The 21444-nt window shown below is 43.9% G+C and overlaps 1 protein-coding gene across 4 annotated transcripts in view; it reads left to right on the plus strand.

The window, feature by feature from the left end:
- The window catches only part of rhbdf1a (rhomboid 5 homolog 1a (Drosophila)), a 40314-nt gene that overhangs the window by 17457 nt on the left and 1413 nt on the right, over positions 1-21444 (plus strand). For 3 of the 4 annotated variants that reach the window (XM_086184084.1, XM_086184083.1, XM_086184082.1), the window contains exons 2-17: positions 12084-12228; positions 12316-12455; positions 14707-14920; positions 15085-15291; positions 15436-15558; positions 15683-15846; positions 17061-17312; positions 17407-17518; positions 17607-17681; positions 17771-17932; positions 18014-18114; positions 18198-18261; positions 19191-19285; positions 19377-19452; positions 19621-19721; positions 21223-21376. In XM_086184084.1, coding sequence (XP_086040210.1) covers positions 12112-12228; positions 12316-12455; positions 14707-14920; positions 15085-15291; positions 15436-15558; positions 15683-15846; positions 17061-17312; positions 17407-17518; positions 17607-17681; positions 17771-17932; positions 18014-18114; positions 18198-18261; positions 19191-19285; positions 19377-19452; positions 19621-19721; positions 21223-21376 — 2157 coding nt within the window. In that variant the 5' untranslated portion in view covers positions 12084-12111. Of the gene's footprint in view, positions 1-12083; positions 12229-12315; positions 12456-12983; positions 13092-14706; positions 14921-15084; positions 15292-15435; positions 15559-15682; positions 15847-17060; positions 17313-17406; positions 17519-17606; positions 17682-17770; positions 17933-18013; positions 18115-18197; positions 18262-19190; positions 19286-19376; positions 19453-19620; positions 19722-21222; positions 21377-21444 lie in introns of all 4 variants that reach the window. The other variant, XM_086184085.1, reaches the window with a different exon arrangement.

The raw sequence follows: 21444 nt of genomic DNA on the forward strand, positions 1-21444 counted from the left end.
CACATTTATCTGAGTCACTGCGCTACAATCTACGTTCCTCAGAGCTCTGCCAAAATGTCTTGTGACCCACATCTATGTCCCACCACCACATGGACTGAGTAACTGTCGCCTGTGGGTTGGAAATGTCTTCAGATACATGCCGCACGGTTAATTTTACCCCGCTTTCACACAATAGCGCAGAGTGAACATGATGTATGTGGGATTGATTAGTTTGCTCTTCCCACCTCATGCTATGCTGGGAATAAGAGAACTTAGCATAGCTGTGAAGAAGCAGTTGGTGAAACCATTTCACTGTACGTAAGTCACGCTCTCCCAGATGAACTTTCAGCGCTTTGGACTCATTTTGATAGCACCTCTTCCTCTGCTCTTTTATCACTCTCTATTTGCATTTGTGTAAAAAAAAAAAATTATAGAGATGCAAATGTTGCCATTTTATTCAAATGACCCAGTTGTTGTGTGTAAAAATAGTCACCCTCACTCGAACCCAGAGGGGAAACCTGAAGATTAGATGAGTCTCTGCAACTGCTGCCTCTGCAAAAACAATAAAATCCTCCTTACCTGCTCAGGACCAAGTTTGTCGTTGCAAAAGAAAAGCTAGTTCATGTGTGACTCTGACTTTGTTCACAAAGTCCAACTGATGACAGAAGGTGCAAATCAACGTTCCATCCCGCCGTTTTCCCTCCTGAATTTGACCTGAAACCATTTCTGTCATGGTCCCGTTGTTGTATATTTTGAATGTCTTCTTGCTAAATATGAAAAACTGTGTCTCCGGCTGAGTTTGCATCACTCAGTGGAAGCTAGAGTCTGTGCAGCACTTCTACTGCTGCAAAATGCTGAGAAAACACAAAGAGTTCCATGTGCGATTCTAAAAATCTAAAATGGACATCAGAATACTGCACGTCGACATCCATGTCAGCAAAGTTTGCACATCATCTGATGATAGTCAGCATTTTGATGTATCGGTCTTAGTGGTTGATATTTATTTCAGATCAAATTCTTCTCTGATCATCAATGATGAGGGAACAATAATAAATATGATATGTGGGCTTTTCTAAACCTTTTGAAAATAAAAAATATACATTACTGTCAAAAGTATCTTTCAGTATGTTCACAATTTTATATTTATTTCACATCAACATGAATTACTGGCTATTGGTTCAAATCAGTTATAAAACATGAAATATGCAACATTTTGAAGTCCTAGTAATCCATAATGTATGTTTTTATTCACTTCTTTGGCGACTCAGGATCTACCTAAACAGTCTAAACGTTATGGTGATTGAAAATGTCGTTCATATCAGTACTAATAATTACAGTGGTGTGGGCTTTCCCAAACACTCACCACTGCAGACTTCCAGGACCACAGGCACCTACTTGAGAATGTCAGCACATCCATTATAACAAGGTGCAGTGAAACAGGCGACGCTGATAATGAATTCTGGATCATCACATGTGCTTGCTTGTGTGTGTGTGTGTGTATGTAAATATATATATATATATATATATATATATATATATATATATATATATATATATATATATATATATATATATATATATATATATATATATATATATATATATATATATATATATATATATATATATATATACCCTCAGTATAGAAATCAATGTTGTTATTGATCATCTTTTACCTGTGCAATTCTATCAAGGGGGACGCTTTGTGAAATTGCATCTTCAGGTTGCATCAGTCTGAGGCTTTTTAGCCGTTTCAGCGAGTGAATAAAGTGGAAAGATTAAAGGATTTAGAGGGTGAAAAGGCTAATTGTTATGAGAGCGAAGTCTGTGAAATATATTAAACCAGGATAGAGGAAGGTGGAGTCATTTGTATTAGTAAAATCTTCAAGTATCCCCATTTGAAATGAATTATACATTTCTATCAAGACCAGCAACGGCAAGGCAGCCAGGAAATGACAGAAGAAGAGTTTTCCCACTTGTTTCACCAAAAAAAAAAAAAAAAGATTAAACAATTTTGTTTGTCTTATTTGTGTTTTGGGAAATTATTTTTAGATTTTCTGTCAGCCTTGGTCATTTTGTTTATCCTTTGAGAATATTGAGAAAACATTGTTTCCCAGCATCAGCAGTTTGCTGCTGCAAAAATGTGACCATTGCTGCTGAGAAGAGGAGAAAAGGTCTCTGTGTCCTCTCTCTATGAACTAACTGTATATTATTTTTCACTACTGACACATCACATCCAGGCCAATTCACACTCCCAATTGTGGAGATTATAAACTAGAATCTTTGCACGTAGCAGGATAATGCCAGTGCAGCACCGCGTAATGGATTATCATTCATCGGTGTGTGTCGAGCCTGCTGGGGAGAGGTTGTCTCTCTGCTGGGAATGAGCAAGCATAAACGTATTTTAAAGTTTTTATTTTTTCCAGTACATTGGGTTACACAACCCAAGTGGTGAACTCCTTAAGGATAAATTCCACCATGTATTGTCACCGTAATGTTCGTGAGTACACAGACAAGAGAGAACGTGTACGTCAGCAGTAACATAAAAGCTGTATTTGCTGTTAAATTTAGGCTACAACCTCTCAAGCACAAAGCCATGTTCCATTGTGTTTGCCCCAAAAGACAAACACAGCAGGTGTTCACCATGCACTGATAGTTTCCTCCTTCCTGGAGGCGGGCCCTGCTGTACCTGTGGGCGAAAAAGCTGTCAGTCTCCTACCATGACAATCAGAAATAATAATTTAGACTTGGTTTGGATTAGATTCGCTCAAATACACATAATGAATGCAAGTTATTTGTATTCAATGTTGCTTCAAGATCCCTTGGGCTGCTGGTAGACACATTTACTTGCCCTCAACGTCAGTCTGATTTTTGCTTTTATTCTTAAAATGCCAATAATCTGACTGAGGTGTTTGAAAATTGATATTCCATGAGTAACAAATGCAGCCATTGTTTGAATGAACTCACGTGACTGTAAAAAGGAAAAGGTCATGTTTCACAAGGTCACAAACAGCTGGAAAACCCCCGACTCCAGACGCATATTCTGAATACGCTCAATACATGTCCAAAGAATGCTCCCAAACCCATCTAATATCGGCATATGATACATCTGCAACCAGAGCATGCTGTTTCATCACCCGTATCCGGGTCAGAATATTGTCTTTTTCTGGAAAATGTGTGCTCATTTGAACGTGCATAAAGTGTGCATTCTTATCGACTTTCAAACTCCATAACCACCAACTTCAGCGTTGACTTTGAGCTGTTCCTTGACATGAAAGATTGGGCAACTTTCCTTCTCTCTCTCCTCCGCCTGGATCTATGCTAATATGGCTAATTCCCATCGCTACACTTCATCTGCTGCCTTCAGTAGACTTGTCAGCTTTGATGTCACACTACACTGAGATCTCACTCTCACCGCGCGAGGCCTTACTCCTCCGCCAAGACCTATTATCTGCTGTGTATGACGTGAACGTCATCGTGCCCTCAGATGGGATGTGTATGTTTACATGTGTGGTGTGGATGTGTTCCTTTGCATGTGAGCAAGTGTATGTTGTTTCCGTGGTCGTGTGGACCGGACATGAAGAATGCGCCCGGTCTGCGGTGTGTTTCCTGCCTTCGCCTGTATGGCCCTGCCCCCAACCCCCCCCCCCATCCCACCCCTCCTCTCCTCCTTCTCTGTGCACTTCCTTCCTACCAGTCGTCCTCTGTGGAAAGAAAGCAGTAACCTGACCTCTCCGTGATGGTGGTCTCCCAGCCGGAGAGGATGTGAGCTGACAGAGTTGACGGTTCTCTTTTGTGGAGTATTTTTAATCCTGTTGATTGATTCGATTACAAAGATAAACTGTCCTGATAGTCACATGACTTACCCCGACTGCATCCAACACTCCATAGCAACATATCAGCTAATAACTCAGCTGGGAATCTGCTTAGTGCACCATCGATGGAGGATGAAAATTTCAACCTTCTCCTGCTTTTTTTCAACTGTGATCACGCTGCACAATGACCCTTGTTCAGCCTGGTCCACATCAGGCTTGTACAATGCCGTCTTTTGTAGGCCTGATTCAGGCTGATATCATGCTGGAAACTATTTAGATGGTGATCACATGTTGTTAGGGCACGCTGTTACTGAGATTCTCCTCTTACTCACTTAGCAAGAGAATGTCAAACTTCCTATACACAATAACCTGTTTGTTTGTAGTCTCAGGCCACATTTAGGCAATCTAGAATATGGCTCACTTTTTTTTTTAAATGTATATATATATATATACTGTATATATATACACATACACACACAAGCTTAGATGTCAGGTCAGGGCAAGTCAAGAGGTGAGTAATAACCTTGATAGGGAGCTCAGTTATTGATGTCCCATTCTAGGCAGTTAGTCCAAACATTATTCATCATTTGGGAATGGTTTGACAACCCATGCCTAATTTGGTAATTTAATTGGGAAGTGTGTCGCTATGAGTCATTGTCTGTAAAACTATAAAATAAGCCGTTTTGTAAAGTATTTTAACCACAATTGAATTAATGTCAGCATTCAGCATAATGTCAGTTTCGGTTCAATCCAATAGCTCTTCACCACCGCCAGCAGCACATTAAACACTCCGAATCGCTTCAATTGTGTAACTGCTGCTTTATTTGTGTTTGCTGACTGTTGCTGTTGGTTGTAACGGTCAGCTCTCTGGGATGAGGTCAGGTCCTTGGGAGTGTCACCGTCTTGTCGAATTTCATCAACTGCCCTTACCATGCAGCTCCCACTGGCCCTGAGTGTTTAGTCTTCATTGTCTTCATGCACATACTTCCAACGACCCAGGCTGGAGATGTATAATAGGTTTCAGGAGCTGCCCCTCCCCCCCCCCCCCCCCAGTCTGTGGTAGAGCACAGCTGAAGATACAGTAAGTTGACGATAAGACAAACAAAGAGGTTTTAGGATTTGCAGCTGGAGTCGCGGCGTAAAATTAACTGCTTATCAACTGCTTTATCCAGAAATGGTGAAGGTCGGTTCGCTGTGAGTTGATTCAACAGGGTGTTACCTGATCCAACTGACTCGGTCTCAGAGGGGGTTTTTTTGTTTTTTTTCTGTCAGCTGCTTCCTCAAGATTACATACAAAAACGCAGCTCTTGACGTTGAGACGTGATACAGATGTACTGGGTCTTATTTTTCCACAGAATCAGAGACCAGCCTGCGGTGCTATCTGCCTTTTTTTTTAGCTAAAACAGGACCTGCTGAGATTAGAGACGCTTCACCCGAGGGGCCTCTGCCATCCACCTGCAGCTCCAATAAGGAGTAAGGAGTAAATAATTCACCTGTGCAGAATGGCTGAATAATGCAAGAGTAAAATTAGCTATGCATATAATAATGTTTCACTTGTATAGCGAAGAGGAAGATCTTAGCAAAGCCAATATTCTCATGTCTGCGTGTAAACAGATGAAATATTAGTTTCTTTGTGCCGTTAACACGTCTCACCTCTCGCTCATGTTGATTTCCTGTGCAGGATATTGCTGTTCAGTCAAAGGCAAGGTTCTGTGCTGATAAAATAGCCAAGCGCAATTTTCTCGACCCTCACATTCGCCTGACACCTTGAAGACGGGACAGGCAGGATAGTGACAAATACTCTTATTGCTTCCGGTGGTTTCTTGCAAAGAGACCCATCCACTTTTATAAGACTGGTTTCTGCAGCAGGATGTTTTTTATGTTGGTCGGCGGTTTCATCAAGCAATACTTTTTGAAATTCAGTTCCATAAATACACCACATGCATAGAGCCCTCTGTGAGGATGCCATTTATACTCTCATGAGCTATTCATATCTCTGGCACTTGATCCTGTCATTTAGTAAACACTGTTATGACCGTGAGGGAGCCTGGCAAATAAACCTGATACAACCGCAGAGACTAAACAGTTAAAGCCTCCATTGTAAAAAAAGAAAAAAAGAATCCCACTAAGTGCTTACAGTCTGAGCGAAAGATCTGTGGAAAAAACTTTGTAAAAAAAAAAAGGAGCATGCTCCACCCTTCTTGGCTGGGTCTGTCAGCCATGCCCACCCTCACCCACCCACCATGCCAGTCACCACCAACCCGTCCACCACGCCTGCCCCCCGGTTAGAGGTGACACTTGATCTCAGGGTCAGCTGCAGCGGGTATTTCTGCTGTCTCTCTGTGTGTGTGTGTTTTTTAATGTCATAAGGGCTGCTTTGGTATGACAGACTGTCACATGTCACTAGGGTCAATTCAGATGACTGCAGCTCCACTGGAGCTCAGTTGCACTTGGCTGTCTGGCCTGCGGCTGTGTATCCTCCGTAAAAATGGGCAGGAAAAGAGAGCTGGGAATCTTGAAGGCTGCGATTAAGATCCCAGCTCAGGTTTATTTGTTGAAAGGACTGTGGGAGCCATGTGCGGAGACACGTTAAAATCTGTTTATAGTCTCCAGAGTCGAAAAAAAATAGACACAATTCAGGATATATCAAAAATTGTTTATCCAAATCAACTTCCACAACTGGCGTAGCCACGTGACATCTATTAGTATTTTGAATTTCTCATCTTAAAGGCACTCCAGTGAAATCTCATTAGCTTTGTAGTTTTGTCAGCCTCTTAATTCATCTCAGTTGGTTGTGCTATATAAAGATCAAAAGCCTCATTGTGCAATTAATGGGCAGATGTGCCACAGATGCTGCTGCAGACTGCACACGAAACACGCCTGCAGCCTTATGAGGTGCAAAGGAGTCATGTTTAGATCATCTGTTGCTTCTTCATATTGTTCCTTCACCCAGTCACAGTGCGGTCATGAGTTTCTATGCATCATTATGAAATCTAAGTAGAGGGAACTAAGGCTACTGTATGCTGACGTTTCACAGTGTCCGATGAGTCTTGTCACGCTTCATTTACTGTGTGGAGACATCTTTGTGAAGAAGCTGCTTTTACCAAGAACCTTTATCTGAGGACGAGGGGGAAAACCTGGGGAGCGTGCCTGAATAGTGTAGTTTCCCTCAATTGTTTCCAGCGTTGAGCCATTCCTCCAGCATGGAGTGACACAGAAGAAACAATGGATAGTAGAAGCATTTATAGTGGATGACTAAACCTCAGAGAATGGGGAAAACCAAAGCTATGCCATCAGAGTTGCAGCAATTTACACAGGTTTTAGTAATATTGGAAAGCCCAAGCTGCTAATAGCTACAACTTCATTGCTATTTTGAGCCAAAGCAGCAGCAGCAGCATGCAGGAAGACCAAGAGGGTGAACAAGGGAAATGAGGAACGAAGGCCTAAGGACAGGAAGCTCTGCCTCTCTCAAGGATGAGGTATCCTGCCTCTCACTACTCAGATTAATGAGGTCATACATCATGGAGCCTGTCTGTGCATGCTAGCAAGCAATTCCTGCACTCTGATGTCCACCCCTGCATTTACAAAGCCTCCCTGGAGCAAGCGAGGCCCTACTTGGCCAGCCTCCTGTGGCTTTGTCAGCCTCTGTGACACAGCTCTGTCAACCACCCTCGGTGCGGCTGCTGCAGCTAGACGGCCTCTTGTGGACTAGTGCATAGCAGCAGAGTACACACAGTACCCGGAAACCAGCCAGCTCCTGTCCGTAATGGTTAGACTTCATGTGGTTTCCTGCTCTGGCATTTCAGCTCGGTGCATTTTCAGCCAGAGATCTTGTGGAATGTGGGTATGGCATTCACTGAGATTAGAAATGGCCCTGGTTAGAAGATCTGAACAATGTGAAAATTCGAAAAGATTTTTTTTTCTGAAACACTTGATATGATAAGATCATGTGAACATCGTAGAATAAGTGTTGCAGATTTCAAAAAGCCTCTGTAGAGAAGAGGCAAGGATGTACTTGGCCTGATTACTGTTTTATTCATGCTGAATGTGAAACAATGCTCACTTGAAAGCTTCTGCTCATACTTGAATGGTTGGAGAGAAGTGGCTATGTAGTAAACAATGAACCAGCAGAAGCTGAAGCAGCAGCACAGCCCCCGCCCCATCAAACCCCTCTTGAGTGAGTTCAAGGCTCCACTAAAAGCTCCATCCACTGTGTCTGTCTCCTGTTTGACTTAACGTCTCACCTGTGACAGCGGGGCCTCTGTTTCCATAAGCCAGGGCCTTTCTCTGCATGACTGGAGACCATTTACCCTGTAATTATATTAAATTATGGTGTGGAACACTATGCTGGGCTTGGGTTTGTATGCGGACCATAATACAATAGGTTGCAGCTCCTGAGAAAGAAAAGCGAGAGAGTCGGTTATGCCTGTCAAGCCCAGTCATTATGGCCTGCTGGACTTCCCTGCACCTGGAGAGATGTCAGCTTGTCCTCTGTGTTTTGTCTGCCTGTCTGTCTCCTCCCCAGCCTAAAGGAGAGAGGAATCGGCCCAGCGAGGTAATGCCAGGCCCGACATGTAAAACAATCCATGCAGGTTGCCATGGACTGAGTAGGAAGTGTTATTTTCTCACAAGGACCAAATGACGTTTGGAAGTTGTTCTCGTAAGTGCAGAATTCTGGGCGTGGGTGGGCCCCCCCCCCCCCCCCTTTTAGATATGAATCTTGAAGTCAAAACAAATCTTTTTAGATAAAAGCGCGGTGGTCTAAATAGTGTTGCTCTCAAATCTGCACTGGGAATGTAAATACTGTGGGAAACTACAACATGCGTGAAATTGTTAGCATACAACTTATCAGCCAGAAAAAAAAACCCTCAATCACCGAGAGTGAGATAAGGCACTTGGGGGGGTGGGGGGTGCTTTAGCTGAGCAGTTGGTCAAGTTGAATTATTTGAATAGTCGTTTCTTTGACTGTTGAACTTGGCCATGAACAGATAATGTTCACTCTCATGAAAGCACTAATCCTTCAGCCTGGATAATTGCCAGATACAGATTCAGTCCTTCCCCCAAGGACACCTCTGCTTTTGAAGGTCTTTCTGTCCATGAAGACACCTCTCTCTCTCTCTCTCTCTCTCTCTCTCTCTCTCTCTCTCTCTCTCTCTCTCACTGTTCACTCAGTAAGATATTTATCCTCCAGACAGAGAGAAGTGGGCTTTATGGATTCACAAGAAATTAAACATTTTTGGTTGAAAAATTATGGTATATTTGTATCAAATTTACAGTACGTCCTGGAGTTAAGTCAGAGGAGGTGCAGTATATCTCAGCCTTCTAATAGTATTCTAGACATCTTTGATTAGTTCACATTCCACACAAGAACACACCATTGGTATTTCTTTACATTTTTTATGTTGTTTTTCTATCAGAATGTGAATAATTAGTACTTTTCAGTCATAGTGTAGTTGCCGGATCGTTCAAAATAATCACGAGTACATTTTTCTCAGCAACTTTAAGATCAGTCCCATCAGCATTTGACCAAAAATGCATTGCAGGACACGGTGGTTGGTCACATAGGCCGCCTGCACTAAGAGGAAGTGTTCATGTGTTTGCTAAGTGTATTTGATGCCACAAATAAACATCTGCTTTGTGATAACTTCCTCCAGTGCACTAAAAAAAACTTCCAAACAGATGCATTACAGAACAATCTAGGAAAACAATGACAAAAGTGTCTCCCAAACCCACCAGAAACGGCTGCTTTGATGTATGAACCTCATTGCATGTGGTTTATATTGATAATTCCAAGTTATAGAGTGGCCGTCTAGTCGATGAAGGGTCGCTGGTTTGATCTTCACTTCCCCCGGTGTCCATGTCCAAGTATCCTTGAGCAAGATACTGAACCCCTAATTGCTCCTGATGCCCCCCTGTGACCCTTTATAGATAAGCTGTATAGCAAATGGGTGGATGGATGATCTGAACTTAACTCCAGATGAGTCTTCTGTGGCGTGTCTGTGGGTGCCCTCAGTTCTTTATCACCAGTTTACACAGAGTTGAGGTGTCGCACACTGACACATCAAGCTAAAGGCCCAAGTCTTAAAATCAGCCAGATGACCGGAAATGTGTCAATAGCAATAAGAGAGAGAGAGAGAGGAATTTGACTTCTATTTTTTTTAGAAACCCATGGACCCGCATGGCTGCATCATGGCTGCATCATGGCTGCACAGTTGCTTAACAGCTGCTGAAGCGTGAGATAAAAACTAACAACTCTGGTGTCATTGTCATTTAAAGCCGTCACATGTTATCCACCTTGTCACTTCATCTGCCTAATTTCCTCTGACAAGTAGGTCATATATTACCTGCTGGTTTGTCCGTCCTGTCTGTTAGCAGGATTATGCAAACACTGCCTGGCTAATTTTTCATTCTAAACTTAAGTTGACGCATGAAACAAAGATGAACTAACGCAAGATCTGATGAACGTATGGAAACTTTGCTTACCCTGTCAGCAGGATTATGCAAAAACTACTTCATGAATCTTGGCTGAAAGAAGGAAGCCATTACTTTTTTTCTATCTGTATGGGTTTCATCTCGCTAATATGTTGGCAGCCAGCACAAAGGAGCTGAAATGCTTTAATTTCCTGTAAATTATGTGATTTTTGCACAGCTGTCATGTTGGCAAGGTTTTTGGGAAACAGATTTTTTTTTTATGTCAGTGGAACTTCCTGGTAAAATAGAGGTTCAATGAATATTAATTCAAAAGGCAGAAGCAGGTGGATCTCTGCTCGGACATATGAAAAAAAAAAGAGCTACTCAGTTTGCTTCCTCCCTCCCTGGAGACGGAAATCAACTCGGCCTTCCCTGCAAACAAGGTTAAAGCAGGACGTGCAAAAGCTTCAGCAGCAAACAACGTCGGCACATGGAGGGAAATGAGCTTCTCTTATCGCGTTCTTTTAGCGGCGTCTGTTTGAATCTGCAACCCTAAAGCTGATGCCCCCTTCCCTTCACTGACCTGCTCTACATCAGGAGGGCCACTGAACTAATAGTGGAAGTAATTAAATGTAGCTGCCTGGGGCACGAGAGGGCTGTTGTTGCAGCAGTGGGACAGCGAGATACTGGTGTCAGATTTGCATTTCCCCAAAGCTGACGTTCAGCCAAGCCTGGGATGACTGCTCAGTGAATTTCCAGTTAGATAACGTCGTGCATGGTTTTCATTTGCTAACAAATATGAGCTTCAAAGATCGGTTGTTGGATGTCATCCATGCAAAACTAATCTTCTGTCTCTCGCACTTTTCTCTGCACTCTGAACTACTCACTGGATGAGTCAGGAAATGAGTTAGTAACTAATATCTGTGTCCTTGTTTGAACTGGATTTTGAACAAATTCAGACAAAACTAGACTCTTAACTATCAGCTTCAACGTCTGCTGCCCTCAGAGGATTTCCTTCCGCCCCTGCTGAGATCCACTGACAACATTTCCCATCATCATTTGGGCTGAAACAGAAGCAGGCGGTGTGTCAAAATATCTCTCTGTCTTGAGGAGCTAAATTACAAACTGAAATAAAATAAGGCCAGCGGAAAGGTTTTTCATGTCCGTGTGGTTTTGTCATAGCTCCAGATTGCAAATTTGCGCTCGGGAGAAGAAAAAAAACAAGGTATTTTGTACTTTGCTCTTATTTACTGAAATGCGTTTAATCAATGGCGAATGCTCGGTTTTCAGGCACTTGTAGATCAATGCAAGTGCCGGGTTTGCAGTGGGAATACACCAGTCTCAGGAGCGTGGTTGAGACAGTGGGACAATAAAATGAGGGGCCGGTGATAACTGTGCTGCAGCCGCAGGCGAGCTGTCTGATGGGGAAGTTTACTGTGCACCTCCTGTGGTCCACAGGTCTCGTCAAAGCAACACAGGCATAGTCATTAAACTCTGATAGACGTCCACTGGAAGCAGAGTAATTTCTAACCACCAAGAGGGATTATGTTTGACTCAAACTGTAGAATTAAAGGATTAGCTTTAAGACCACAAACTTCCAGAAGAAATATTTATAGCAGTTTTTAAGTGGCTTTATGGAGTGTTTTGGGTAAAGGGTTAACAGCTGTGGTGTCCCTTCACTGTCTGAAGAAGGAGATGTTTGTGATTATCGAAGAAGAGGCCTCAGCACCCTCTTGTGTAGCAACAGTGCACTGCAGAACCACTTAGCTGGCAGCATCATGTTTCCAGCTTTTATTTTGATGATCCATTGTAATTGCAGTTGCTTAAGTCTCAGAGACTCATTACAATGCCATCTTCTGTTTTTTTCTGTCTGTGCAGCTGGCAGGTCTGGGGTGGGACAGAGAACATGGCTGAAGCACGGCGGGAGAGCACCAGCAGCCTGCAGAGGAAGAAGCCTCCCTGGCTCCGACTGGACATTCCCACCACTCAGATGTCACTTGACGAGCCCCCCACTTTTGTTCAGGTGCTTTTTCTTGAAGAATCCCCCCCCCCCCCCCTCTCTCTGTCACTTGTCATCAAGTATTTTCATAATATGTTCCCTCTGGTGTAGCCGGTGAAGAGGCAGGGCTTCCTACGCAGCATCAGCATGCCTGTAGAGACGTCTCATCTCCAGTCTCCGCCCCGTGACTTCTTTGACACCAGGCGGCCTGTCTTACAACGCCAGTCATCCATCACTCAGACCATAAAGAGGTGAAAGCACAAGAAATGGGATATATATATGTGTGTGTGTGTGTGTGTGTGTGTGTGTGTGTGTGTGTGTGCGCGTGCGTATACATGTATATATATATTTAGATCGTTACATGTGGTGTGGTACAGAATGAGTGTTGAGTTTGTAGCTAATGGAATGAAATGCAGTGAATTATAAGCAGCTGATGCTTCGATGAGATTTGTGAGTAAATGTTGGCTGCTTGTGTCTGGTGACATGTACAAATATTTTCCAGTAAACCACCAGTTTCCTTTCCTTGTTTTCCAAACCGCATGGCTGTCTCTTATTAACAATCTTGGTGCCTCCTGCTTACTTATAACTGTCCTAATATTGTTAATCTAAATGAAAAAACGAGTCTTAAGCTGATCCTGCCGTGCTCTTCCTGCATGGAGCGCTGCGACACTGTCCAACTGCACTTTTCCTTCTCATTGCCTGTTGTGGTCTCTTCTCTTTCCTTCTCTTTCCCTCTGTTCCTTCCCACCACTTTCTGGCGCTGCTCTGCCTGGTCACAGCAGCAGGAGGGTTCACTTTGAGCGGATTAACACGGTGCCCATTAAGGGGCAGCGAGCTGCTCGCCGCTGCACCAGGAAACACCACTCGCTCTCCAGAACCCTGCTCAGGTACGGCAGGAAGCACCTTATGAGACTGCAGGTCTTCAAAACGAGACTGAGGTCTTGTGTGTACTATGTAGTGTATGTTTGTCTTTCTTTCTTTTTTGCTTGATATGGCTAATGTGACTTTAGACGTGTAGTTGTCACCCGCTGTCAGTGTTTCATATAACAAGATTTAAAAGAATCGGTGTTTTCCACTCAGTCACCGGCCACAATGTCGTCTCTTCAAACTAGGGAGCGTTTACCTCCGCCGAGCAGGCTACACAGATATTGAATCTGATCACAATCGTATCAAGTAAATGAATTTTACCCCTAAAAAATGATTTCTTAGATCACCAGCCCAGAGCACGATCCGTCCCATGTCTGGGGGCTTATCCTCCACAATACATCAAAATATCATCAGAGCTATCGACTGTCATCTTAGAAATAGATCCCAGATCCAGAAAATCAAGATGATTCATGGAAGCCAAAATGTTCTTCCAACCATTTCATATGAAATCAAGGAATTTTATTGAATTTCATGCTTTGGGATTAGGGATCTACAATTTGATCAGCATGGCCTCCAGAACTTCCTTACTGTTTCCCTGTAATGTTAATTCCTTTTTCTCCTCCCACAATGGAGCTCATATTACCTCTTTGACAGAGGTAAATTTAAATGAATGTGCCTCTATCAACATCCATATTTGGAATACATTTTCTACCCCCAAAATTCCATGTTCCATGTTTCCAGAGGAAAGATGAGTATTGTGCCATTTTCCTGTTACAGATTCCTCTTTAAAAAAAAAAAAAAAAACAGTAGTCATCCAGACTGGAAGTGGGAGGATGTCAGCAAACAACATTAATCACATGATGTTGTAACTTCAGCAAGAGAATGTTTGCCAGCTTGTCACGCAAAGTTTTGACAGTTGGACAATGAAATCACGCTGGTCAAACGTTCAGGCTAGTGTAGCAATCAGTTAGCAATAGCACCTGTGAAAATTGTGTCTATACAAGAGCCGAAGATTTTAGTCAAACCCAGCAGCCATTCGCACTGCAGCTGTCAGTTAGTGCAGAAACTCAACTTCTCTCATGTTTCCTTTGAAGAATGTTTCCACTTCCTGGCCTCGGGTGCAGACACATTGTGTGCTCTGTTAGTTATTAAGCTCCCACTTCAACGATGTTATTGTAGGAATGTGTTGATCAAAAAAAAAAACTGGAGTAGGAGACAAAAAGAAGTTAATTTTTATTGAGATGAGGAGGCTTGTAAGTAAAGGTACTGTGTGTGTGTGTGTGTGTGTGTGTGTGTGTGTGTGTGTGTGTGTGTGTGTGTGTGTGTGTGTGTGTGTGTGTGTGTGTGTGTGTGTGTGTGTGTGTGTGTGTGGCTGGACAGAAACATGTCCAGGCTTGTCCCTTCCACTGTGTCTATTACCTGAACACCTTTTTTTTTTATATATATCCCAGGACCTTTCATCTTATCAGCAGCTCCCATGTTTACTGACTCACTCTTCAACATGCAGGACTCCTCTTAGTTAGTCAGTAGCTCCTAGTGTCACTTAGCCGGTCGGAATTTAATCTCTCTGTGAGAATTGAGGCTTGTCTGTTAGTTTTCTGACCCAGAACTGAAACATCGTCATTGTGGTATTAGGGGCACAGCGGATTGGTTCGGGGTCAGTAAGGACGGTGATGCCACACAGAAATGGCAGAGGAAGAGCCTTCGCCACTGCAGCCTGCGCTATGGGAAGCTGAAGCCACAGGTGATCCGAGAGATGGACCTACCCAGCCAGGACAACATCTCCTTAACCAGCACTGAGACCCCTCCTCCTCTGTATGTCCCCTCGTCACAGCACGGCATGCAGAAGGTAAAATAGTGGAAGTGTTAAATGCTGCATCACAATTTAAATCCATAAAATTAATGAATAAAATAATAATTAAATCTATCGCTAAGCAAATTAGGGGAACTTTATGGCAAAATATGGCTTTCTCTTTGTTTTTGTTCATTTTCACTTGGCCCATTTGTTCCCAGATTGTGGATCCACTGGCAAGAGGACGAGCTTTCCGGATGGTGGAGGAGGTGGATGGCTACAGCGTACCTCAGACCCCCATCACCCCTGGAGCTGCCTCACTTTGCTCCTTCACCAGCTCCCGCTCAGGTCTTAACCGAATGCCTCGCCGACGCAAGAGGGAATCTGTGGCCAAGATGAGCTTCAGGGCAGCAGCAGCTCTTGTCAAGGTGAGCTGGACCGATGAGATCCATCAGGGAGATTCATAGATATGCAAAGATATGCGACGACTTTACTCCGATACTGTATCACTTTGTAAACTGGAGTGATGGAGAGATTAAAGCTGTAAATGCATATTTTGATGTTTGTTTCAGGGGCGCTCACTACGGGACAGCACTCTGAGACGGGCCCAAAGACGTAGCTTCACACCTGCCAGCTTCATGGAGGAAGACATGGTTGATTTTCCTGATGAACTGGACACGTCTTTCTTTGCTAGAGTTAGTGACCATACAAACATTTTCATATACTTTGGATGACCATTTTTATTTTGTTTTAAAAAAAACTAAAGAAATAGGATATTTTTTGCACCTCTTTTAAGTATTTTCTTTCCTGTACCTGCAGGATATTCTGATGCACGAGGAGCTGTCCACGTTTGCGGACGAGGTTTTTGAGTCACCGTCCGAGGCGGCCATGAAGGAGGTGGAGCCCAGTGGCAAGAAGGATGAGACGGAGCTGACAGGCAGCGCCCTTGATAAGACGGCCCTGGAGAGAAGTCACCTCATGCTGTGAGCTAAGCACCTATGAATCATTTATTACTGGAGCTTTGCTTGATAAAAAAATGTCATCCTGGCTATGAGCATTTTTGAAAGTAGTTATGAAGACTGGTGTGTGCTATTGGAGAGATTTTATATATTGTCAAACCAAAGATGGTGTACAAGATCGACTGCTTAAACTCAGAGGCAAGAGTTTCCATATTTTTTCAGCCGTATCCATTACCAGTCCATCCATCCATCCATCCATCCATTTTCTAACATTTAAGCCTGGTTTATGCTTCTGCGCGCCGTCGACGCAGACCCCTACGTGGACCCTACGCCGTAGCCTGACATGCACCTCCAAAAAATCCTGACTACGCATCGCATCGACGTGTTGTGACGTGAATGTCAAGGACTGTGATTGGTCCGCTTAGAGAAGGTTGCCGAATGCATGAAGAAGTGGAAGAACTTCCGGGAAAAATATGTGCGTCTCCGGAAGAAAATGGCCACAAGAAGTCATGTTTGTCATGTTCAAAGTTTACAGTTTGATACATGAAAGCAAACAGTCGTTTGCGGATGGCGGGCTGTTGTCTCAGGTCGGCAATCACAAACAATGGTGGCGGTCGCATCCATTGTTGTGTTGCTGAAGTTAGTTAACTAGCATGCACGTGTGGATTTCCACGTCTCTGCGTGTAATGTGTGGGAGCTTTAAGGGACTTAATGCAGGCTGGACGGTGCATCTGCTGCCGCCTCGAACGATGCGCTGTCACCGCCACTGCTGCGTTTATGAAGCCTGGTGCTCCGCCCACTCACTGGAACTACAGCAGCAACAGTCCTCCTCATGTCAAGTTTTTTTTTTTTCATTCCCCTGACTAGTCTCACCATGTGGCAGGCCTTTTTTTTTTGGCTAAAGGGCCACTTGTGGCCTTCGGGCCGGCTTTTGCCGACCACTGATTTAGAGTATCTGATTAAACCTCCTCTCCTGTTGCATGTCTTCGGACTGCGGGAGGAAGCCGCAGTACCTGGAGAGAACCCACGCAGGCACATGGAGAATATGCACACTCCACACAGAAAGACCCCGTGCTCGAGCCGTGGCTCGAAACCGGAACCTTCTTGCTGTGAGGCGACAGTGCTGACCACTGCACCACTGTGCCGCCCCGATTACCAGTCAGATAGAAATTAATATAATTGACCTGGTTGTTGTTATGTCATTTTCATTTTTGGCCCTCCTTTAATCTTCCCTACAGACCTCTGGAGCGAGGCTGGCGTAAAGCCAAAGAAGGAACCCCAGGCCCACCAAAGGTGCCCTTGCGGCAGGAGGTGGTGAGTGTCAACGGACAGCGGCGGGGCCAGCGGATCGTTGTACCGGTCAAGAAGTTGTTTGCCCGAGAGAAGAGGCCTTATGGGTTGGGGATGGTGGGGAAGCTCACTAACCGCACTTACCGCAAACGCATTGACAGCTACGTCAAGAGGCAAATAGAGGACATGGATGACCACAGGTGCTCAACAGATCAGGAACAATCTTTGTCTGCTCAAACAATGATGATGCAGTGCTGTTATTGTTTCTAAATGCATGCTCTCTGTGTCCTCTAGGCCTTTTTTTACATACTGGATCACTTTTGTCCACTTGCTCATCACTATCTTGGCTGTATGCATCTATGGTATCGCGCCGGTGGGCTTCTCCCAGCATGAGACGGTTGATTCTGTGAGTCCTCACCTCACTTGTGTCTGTTAAGATTTTCTTTGGCCGTACATCTCTTGTTTATTTCTTGTTTGAATGTCTTCATCTGTAGGTTTTAAGAAACAAAGGCGTATATGAAAATGTCAAGTTTGTACAGCAGGAGAACTTCTGGATTGGGCCAAGCTCGGTAAGCCCGCGTCACCATATGTTAGATACAATTGTGAAGGAACACTAGTGTAAATAAATAATGCATTTTAATTCCTCCACTCATTTTAGGAAGCTCTGATCCACTTGGGGGCCAAATACTCTCCATGCATGCGGCAGGACATGCAAGTGCATGAGTTTATCAGGGAAAAGAGAGCCATCGAACGCAACTCTGCCTGCTGTGTGCGAAACGATCGCTCCGGCTGCGTCCAAACCTCAGAGGAGGAATGCTCGGTCAGTATTGGTGGTGCTTTGATTTTTGAACTTAAGACTGAAACTGTAACTTATCCCCTCTGCCTGTGGTTTGATCTCTAGAGCACTCTAGCTGTGTGGGTGAAGTGGCCGAGGCATTCCAGCACTCCCCAGCTAAATGGGAAAGACCGACAGTATGGCTCCGTGTGCCACCAGGATCCCAGGTACAGTGCACCGCTAGTTCTTCTGTTTAATCTCACTGTGTTGATTAACTGAAATTGGTTGGTAATTATTTTGTTTCCCACAGGATATGTCTAGAGCCTGCCTCAGTATCACCTCATGAATGGCCTGATGACATCACCAAGTGGCCAGTAAGTGCACTAAAATGCAATTATATGTTGAGAGATTCAGATTCAGGGGTGTGGAGATTAATCAGATCTGAAATGTGATATATTAGGTGATCATGCACTCACTCAGGGTTTGACCTTAGTGAGAAAGATATGAAATATCATCTAGCATGGACAACTAGATGGTGCTGGAATAGAAAATGCATAATTGCACGTGGTAATGTGTTGCAAGAGGGTGAAACCTGGTAATAGTTGGATTTTGCGTGAACAAGGAGCCAAATGTGTGGTGCAAATATCACTTCCTGCCTCTACTAGGTGGTGCTAGAGAATACACTTACGATTTATTCTGTCGTTGTAAATCACATGAAGACAGTACATTGTAATACTGATGCAGATGAATTGTTACAGCACGCTTACTTCCTCCAAACACTCAATGGTGCTATGACCATAATTTACACTCATCAAACCTGTAAAGACTGGCAAACTTCTCACCACGTGGATTCCAGCTCCAACTGTTCTGTGTCATCAAAATTAGCCACCATGCAACAGTAATACCTCTTAAGGGAAACTCGGTCTTCACGGTAACTGTTCATCAAGATATCAAGATGCCTCTGGCCAAATTTGAGACGGATCAGGTGGACCCACTGGGAGGAGTACGGCAAAGTGTAAAAAACATGACATTTCCTTTTGCCACCGTGTGGCGCAATGACCAGTCAGCCTGGAAATTTATCAGATCCATATTACACTCTTCCACCAAGTTCGGTAAAAAATTGGCCAAATATTCAGTGAACAAGTGAACAAGTAAACATCTCCACACATTGTGGGTTGGCTTGTATTTGCTTTTAATATTATTGAATAACTGATTACTGCACATTTATCAACATAAGTGCCTGCATGTAAATACACCAGAAAGGCTGATGATATTCATATAATTTGTTGGTTCTTCCTCTCAGATTTGTACCAGGTACAACACAGGGAACCACACCAACCTGCCTCATATAGACTGTACCATCACAGGCCGACCCTGCTGCATCGGAACCAAGGGGAGGTGAGGAGACGTGGAAACTTGTGGGACAAGTCAGACACATGAAGAATAACTAGTTTAACGCGTTTACTAATCGCTGCTTGTACTCTTCAAGGTGTGAAATCACATCCCGGGAATATTGTGACTTCATGAAGGGCTACTTTCATGAGGAAGCTACTCTCTGCTCCCAAGTAAGCAACTATCGTATGAAAATTAGGTCACAAGCTCGAAGGTGAATTTATGAGATAAATCAGCTGCTGTTGGAAAACTGCAGGGTTCTCTTTGTTTGCATGATTGTGACGGTCATGTCATGCGTTCAAAGAGGGATGTTACCTAACTCGCTGTCCTCTGTCCTCCAGGTGCACTGCATGGATGATGTGTGTGGACTGCTGCCTTTCCTCAACCCTCAGATCCCAGATCAGTTTTACAGGCTCTGGCTCTCACTTTTCCTGCATGCCGGGTGAGTGTGTAGCTGTCAGAATCACGGAAAGTAGTTAAGCTTCCTCCTTCCTCCCATCGCATTTTCAATATATTTTGCTCATGTAGTCCACTTTAAAGGAGTGATAGGATCTCTGATCAGGGTTACAGGAATCAGGTGCCAATACTGATATTATACCCAGACCAGCTGACTGCTTTCACTGGACCAGTATACCACTACAACATCACATGGGACACATCAAAGATCCACCAATGAATTGCTTTAGAAGAAATTTGAATTTAATGACTCGTCAGGTATCTGTAACTTCAACAACAAGAAAGTGGATCCTGGAATTAATGTCAGTGTCAGCAGGTGAGATCTGAACTGAAAAATATGGGCTTTATGATTATAAACTCAACATTACATGCACATATTATATGCGCAGGATTGAATTTTTTTGCCAAAATCTGATGTGTTGATGGCTGCACGGTGGTACAGTGGTCAGCACTGTCACCTCACAGCAAGAAGGTTCTGGGTTTGAGTCCTGGCTCGGGATCTTTCTGTGTGGAGTCTCCATGTTCTCCCTGTGCCTGCGTGGGTTCTCTCTGGTACTCCAGCTTCTTCCCACAGTCCAAAGACATGCAATTGGGGACGAGGCTGATTGATACTCTAAATTGACCGTGGGTGTGAATGGTTGTTTGTATCTCTATGTTGGCCCTGCGACGGACTGATGACCTGTCCAGGGTGAACCTCGCCTCTCGCCCTTTGACGCTGGGATAGGCTCCAGCCCCCCCTGTGACCCTTAATAATAGGAATAAGTTGGAAGAAAGTAGATGGATGGATGATGTGTTGATATTTTTAGACCTAATCCGGCCAATCCGATATCTAATTTATTATACAAAAACAAGTTTATATGATATTCACATACCGAAAAAACACATGTAAACATTGTGAATGTTTAGAAATAGTTTGTCTTTATTTCCAAAGCCCATAGATGCTAACTTTACCTCATTGTTTCCTCATCAACAATAACACATGCTGACCAAAGGTGAAGAGACTTGGGCATAAATGGCATCTGACGACACTGATATATTTACCAAATGACCAAAATCTGCCGATGCGGAGGACATGCTGATATTAACACGTCATCGTCCTCAAGGTGCTCGTCAACAGTAGAAAACAGAAAATGCGAATCTTGTCGTGATTTCGCATCCTGTGGCGAGGAACAGGAAGATCAGAGCTCTGTCATTTTTATCCCGTTAAGAGTTGCTCCTTGTGCGTTATCAGGACGGTTCTGTCAGCGCAAAACAGTCGACCTCACACTAAAGAGGAGCAGTGCTTCATCTTCATCTTGCCGCTTATGTCTTTCCTGGGTAATTAAAGAAAGTGCCTTCATTAAGCTTCAGTGTGATCAAGACAGATTTGGTCGATAGGTAAAGTCATCTCAGTCGGCTGTCGAGTGGATTATCTCCCCTGACACGTGCAGCTTTGCACTCACGCACGAGCACTTTGTCCTTACTACCCCCTCCCCCCCCATTCCCAGGATCCTTCACTGCCTGGTGTCGGTGGCCTTCCAGATGACCATCCTGAGGGACCTGGAGAAGCTGGCGGGCTGGCTGCGCATTTCAATCATTTACATCCTCAGTGGCATCACTGGCAACTTGGCGTCGGCCATCTTCCTGCCCTACAGAGCAGAGGTGATCATCAGACTGACGCCTGTAAAATAACTTTCAGATTGATTGGAGATGGTAATAAATGATGTCAT

Source organism: Aulostomus chinensis, chromosome 18 (genome assembly GCF_037954235.1).
Source record: "Aulostomus chinensis isolate RoL2024-O1b breed Wild chromosome 18, RoL_Achi_v1.0, whole genome shotgun sequence".
Classification (NCBI taxonomy): Eukaryota; Metazoa; Chordata; class Actinopteri; order Syngnathiformes; family Aulostomidae; genus Aulostomus; species Aulostomus chinensis.